General features: G+C 40.3%; 1 protein-coding gene across 1 annotated transcript; it reads right to left on the bottom strand.

The window, feature by feature from the left end:
* Positions 1-375: 375 nt before the first annotated feature.
* LOC125374854 (innexin-11-like) lies at positions 376-1,344 on the bottom strand. Its single transcript, XM_048386533.1, has one exon. It carries the CDS (start codon positions 1,342-1,344, stop codon positions 376-378), a length of 969 nt encoding a protein of 322 aa, XP_048242490.1.
* Between the last annotated feature and the right edge of the window lie 2,641 nt (positions 1,345-3,985).

The following is a 3,985-nucleotide window of genomic DNA, read 5'->3' as shown; positions in this document are numbered from 1 at the left end:
CATATCAGTTTGAGCCTGTCAGGCCATGCAAACAAAACATCGGTAAGGAGCAGAAATATAAAACACAACGTCGAAACAAAGAGGTAACGGCAAACTGCACACCAGAGTCTGGTACTTGTAATTCAGCATCTAAACCAATAAATTGTGAATATAAGGACACATATAAATATATAACTATATAAGGAGATGCATATATAACATGAGGCGGTAATCATGTGAATTCTTGGAGTAAAAAAAGAAAAAACCTAGGTTTCAACTTAGAGCTGACAGGAACACCAACTATGTTGAATAGCCACGAGAAATACCGAAACACGAATTAGTTATTCACTAATGCACGTTTTTTTTAGTTCAATGCATGATTCATAAATACTACTCTCACATAGTAGGCGCTTTCTCCGGGTTTTCGGCACAAGGTGGTAGCGTCCTCATTGGCAGTGCTGCTATGGTTCCTGTTGCTCCGGTAACGACAGCGCCACCTTCCGTTTCTCCTGTGTAGAGGTTGCGCTGGTTTTGCCATTCCCGTTCCTTCTCCTGAAACACCTGGTACAAATGTTGGGTAAGATCTGCTGCAACTAATTCGCTGGAATTCCGGGAGATCATGGACAAGACAAACACACCATCGATTCCGAGAAAACTGCTGATGAATCGTGTTACAGCGGGTTCGTTAGGGCGAGCTCCTTTGGAAGCGTTGACGTGGGCAGCTATCCTGCCATCTCTTAGGAACGGTAGGAAGAGAAATCCTGCCCACAGGACAAGATTTAGGATTGTGATGATAGCCAGAAGGAAGACCCAGTACCACAGGAATATGAACATCTTCTCATAGATTTCGGTGATTTGCAGAGTACACTGAACTGAAAATATCTGGGTATTCTGCAGGAACTGAACTTGAAAATGGCAATAAATATCTTTTACAAGTAAGGGTTTTATGATGGAGTCCATATCGAAATCAGCATAGGACCCAACCCTGATTGCTAGGTATTGTCTAAAGTAAGTCGTCAGGAACATAAACTGAGCTATGAGATTGATACATAAGAGGAGCTTCACAAATAGGTACAACAGAGCCAGAAAGAATCGATTTCTTCTCAGAAGACTTCCAAATACTCGGGCTGCATCACTGAAAATGGCCTGGCGATTCTCCGGACTGGTCAATTGTACACTTCTCAGGGACTCGACAGTTTCCTCCATATCAAGAGTGAGCAAGTGCTTGCAGCTGTTCCAGATGATGTTTGGGACTTTGAAGGCGAGGGCTTGGAAGAAGAGTATGAGGGGTATCCAGAGGTGGAAGGAGGGAACAGAGGGGATTTCGTCATCATAATTATCAGATATTGAATTGTTATGATACATGTCCTTCAGAAATCACGATTTCTCTGTGTACGAGATCATAGAGCTTGTGAATTGAGCTGGGCGCCAACAACTGATGGGTGTAGTGATGTAACGTAAGGCGAATGATCCGACAGAACACACGGCGAAAAGAAGGACTGTCCAGAAGCCGTTGATGGAGTCAACATGATCCTGATCTACTTCACGTCCAAACCATGATCCAAATACTGCCATTTTTGTCTGAAAACAAGTAAAAATGATTAAGTCGAATTGGAATCGATCTATCTTTATATTTTATGTGCAGATACTCAATATCTTTATAATGTATAAACGCCATAGTCCCATGTCCATAAATTCAGCATGATTGATGTCACTATGAGAGATGGATGCCTTATCGTTTACATGGACATTTCTAAATACAAGAGCGCCTCTCACAAACCTTGTATAGTTCATACAAATAACAAGGGCAAACCAATATAAAGTGGTACTCATTATCTTCAATTATTCCTTCATACACAATTTACGGAGTCGATTACAACGAGCAACACCAGGTCGTCTTCCAACATGTATCATAAGTGTCAGTTCACCAATTCTTAATTAACATAAAAGTCGCCTGTATTCACGAACCTTGAATGTGTATAAATATTACACAACTGCTAGAAGTGATTTATATTCTTGATAAGACATAGTTTACCTGTTTCACAACTTTTGAATATCACTTTTGTTGATTATAATCTCTTGTACAAAGTCATTTAAAAAGTAAAATATTTTCCCCTACTTTTGGTTTGATGCATACAAGGTCATAACCGTAAGAGAACAATAATCTTTTTACATTTAAAACCCCCGTTACACGATTGCACTGATCTGAAGATAACATTGCTTCAGGTATATAGATGTTCTGATATCGTTCAATAACTATCAGAGCTAGTGGTAGAGCGTCCGCCCGGAGAGCGGAAGGTCCGGGGTTCGATCCCCAGCCGCGTCATACCAAAAGACGTTAAATGATCGTACTTGTTGTTAACCTGTCCGGCGCTCGGCAATAAGGGGCTAAAACAAGGACTGGTCGTCTCGGAATCAGTATACTGTGTCTGAGTGGGGTATTCATGTTAAACTGCGGCATGGTATCTCAGTGAGCTAGCACTATAAATCGGCATCAGTCCGGACTAGTACAAGCAGCCACACAAACACATACACGTACATGCACGTCGCTATATAAGTGCAATAACCTTGGACGCGACGTTAAACCCAATTTCACCTCACCTTCAATAACCATCAAACAGCCAATTCCCTTCTACTCATTTACTTCACTGATTTACCCTGCCGAACAAGGAAAAGGAGACTAGTGAGAACCCCTCAACTGTTTCATATTAAGATCCATGCATAAAGATTCAGAGTGACAAAACACTTCACAGGACTGTATGACAAGAGGGATGACTTCAACTTTCCAATTCACATTCCCTTTATTTCGAGCGATATTCCAGCAGCTCCTGCCTTTGGTGTTTACATTTCACAACCTTTCTACCATGATGTCAAAGGGCTTCTCATAACTGCCAAGAAATTGTTTGAACAAGGTTACAAGTCCTCAGTAAAGCTCTCAAAACGTTTTATGGTAAACATGAGGTGGACATTTAGAACTTTGACGCAACAGTGACAAGAATGATGTCCGATGCAATTCCTGTTGTGACTTGTACCATACGTGCCCGTGTGTTTTCAGGAGAACAATTAACTTGCTGTCATTTTTATTTGGATATTTGTAATTAGACATTGATAACAATTTCAACAGATATTTAATACATCTCTGGTGATAGCATTTGTATACTGTCATGAATTAAAACATTTAGTCGGGTTTTTCTTGTATAGAATGTAAATTGATCATTAGTGAACATGAACCATTCTCGACTTACACCAACTGATATTTGCCACAGCAAAAAAGTTTGATATTTAGACGATTATTTATTGACATTGTCAAATGGAGTCTAAAATAGAATCTCTTGGGTTAAATGTGAACATTTGTACTTCACAAGTTGCTGATAAGGAAAGAGGTCAAGCAAAATGGTGAAAGATATCTCAGCAACAAGAGATATTAAAAATATACAGCGTACATCTCCCGTGGTAGCAAGTAACTACTACTAAGTCCAACTAAAACAACATAAACTTGCGATGACTGTGTCCACTTTGTGATGTTGATTTAAAACTTGTGACTTCACTCCAAGGGTTAGAGTACAGACAGTTTACCAACACATCCAAATACAATCCTAAATACTGCTCACAATAGTAAACAACCTAATCTTCTTCAAGTGGTTAGAATTGAGCGCAGTACAAGCGAACAGGAGTTGGGCCTCTACATGAATACATGAACGTCCACTTATCTTCGGGGGCGGTTGGGTAGCCGAGTGATTGAAGCGTTCACTCGTCACGCCGAAGACCTGGGTTCGATTCCCCACAGTGGTACAATGTGTGAAGCCCATTTCTGGTGTCCTCCCGCCGTGATATTGATGGAATATTGCTAAAAGCGTCATATAAGCGCTCACTAATAGCCCCGACCCGCCTAGTGTGTCAGTAGTTTCAAATTAAATAGCTAGGATAGGGTAAGGGTTTGAAAAAATCATTAAAAAATGGAAAATAAATATTTAAAAAATTCTTTTGACTGCACCCCTCCATATGA

Source organism: Haliotis rufescens, unplaced genomic scaffold (assembly GCF_023055435.1).
Source record: "Haliotis rufescens isolate VD_foot unplaced genomic scaffold, xgHalRufe1.0.p SCAF_6, whole genome shotgun sequence".
Taxonomy (NCBI): domain Eukaryota; kingdom Metazoa; phylum Mollusca; class Gastropoda; order Lepetellida; family Haliotidae; genus Haliotis; species Haliotis rufescens.
This window is presented reverse-complemented; position numbering and strand designations above follow the sequence as displayed.

Excerpts from the sequence above, each read along its gene's own strand:
- LOC125374854 (XM_048386533.1), bottom strand. The coding sequence starts at position 1,344 with ATGTATCATAACAATTCAATATCTGATAATTATGATGACGAAATCCCC.